The 1622-nt window shown below is 39.0% G+C and overlaps 1 protein-coding gene across 1 annotated transcript; it reads left to right on the forward strand.

Annotated features, from left to right (window-relative positions):
- The first annotated feature begins 425 nt into the window (after positions 1-425).
- On the forward strand, positions 426-1387 carry LOC128059964 (olfactory receptor 8K1-like). Its single transcript, XM_052652199.1, is given in 2 exon segments — positions 426-1187; positions 1190-1387. Coding segments are annotated over 2 exon segments (957 nt in total). The 5' UTR covers positions 426-428.
- Positions 1388-1622: the final 235 nt, after the last annotated feature.

The raw sequence follows: 1622 nt of genomic DNA on the forward strand, positions 1-1622 counted from the left end.
AAAACATAAGATAATAAGAGCAGGAGTTATAAAATTCAGAAAGGGAAAAGTAGGGTCAATCAAGCTGGCAGTTACTTATATCATTCAGGGCTTTCTAAAAGGGAAATTTCATGGATAGGACAGCCCAGCTATTTATCTAAGTGTTTAGCTAGAAATATGTTTATTTGAGATGTATATCTTTGAAATCTATTGTCTCAGCAATGAAAAGGTTAATATCGGAACTTATATAACAATTTAAAAAGCTGATCATTACGCACTTACACTGCGATGTGAATATAGGTGTAGTCCTGACCTGAAGGGAAGATGAATCTGTATTTATAATTTTAGACAAGGAAAATGACTCACATATCATATATTAAATTCTCCTAGATGATCGCATTGAAAATAGAAAGTACTGATTTTATACCCAGGTAACCAGAATAGACCTCATGGAGAAACACAACCATACTGTGATGCACAAGGTGACTGAATTTGTTCTTACGGGGATCACAGACAGTCCTGAGCTGAAGGCGCCTCTCTTTGGAATCTTCCTGGTCATCTACTTGGTCACAGTGACAGGAAATCTGGGTATGGTTATCCTGACCCATTGGGACTCCAAGCTACATACTCCCATGTACTTTTTCCTAAGACATTTGTCAATTACTGATCTTGGTTACTCCACTGTCATTGGCCCAAAAATGATGGTCAACTTTGTGGTGCACAAAAATACTATTTCCTACAATTGGTGTGCCACCCAACTGGCGTTCTTTGAGACTTTTATTATCACCGAACTCTTCATTCTATCAGCAATGGCCTATGACCGCTATGTAGCCATCTGCAAACCTCTGCTCTACGTGGTCATCATGGCACAGAAAGTGCGTTGGGGGCTGGTGCTCACTCCCTACCTCTACAGCACCTTCGTGTCTCTATTTCTCACCATCAAGTTATTTCAATTGTCCTTCTGTGGCTCTAATGTCATCAGATATTTTTACTGCGACTCTGTCCCTCTGATATCTCTGCTCTGTTCTGACACACATGAGTTAGAATTGATCATCTTGATCTTTTCAGGCTGCAATTTGCTCTGTTCCCTCTTGATTGTTCTTGTATCCTATATGTTCATTCTTGTGGCTGTTCTCAGAATGAACTCAAGCAAGGGGAGATACAAAGCCTTCTCCACCTGTAGTTCCCATCTGACAGCGGTGGTCGTGTTCTACTGTTCTATGGAACATTACTGTTTATGTACCTGCAACCCAAGTCCAGCCACACTTTTGCTGTTGATAAAATGGCCTCTGTGTTTTACACTCTGGTGATCCCTATGCTCAATCCATTGATCTATGGTCTAAGGAACAAAGAAGTAAAAGATGCTCTGAGGAGAACTTTAACTAATCGATGCAAAATTCTCAACTAATATCTTAATACAATTTGCAAATGTAGGTCCAAAATCTTTGTAGAATGCTCTATCAGTCCAATGAAATCATCAAAAATAAAAATGTTCTACCACATTGTTTCATCTTTTTCAGGATAAAATGCTTCCTTTCATCTCTCCCAGTACTCTTCTCCACTTCACCTGGATAAACATGGTGCCAGATGATTAGGTCTCAATTGATTTTCAAGATCATATTGGAACCTAAGTTATTTTGAAA

Source organism: Budorcas taxicolor, chromosome 15 (genome assembly GCF_023091745.1).
Source record: "Budorcas taxicolor isolate Tak-1 chromosome 15, Takin1.1, whole genome shotgun sequence".
NCBI classification, from domain to species: domain Eukaryota; kingdom Metazoa; phylum Chordata; class Mammalia; order Artiodactyla; family Bovidae; genus Budorcas; species Budorcas taxicolor.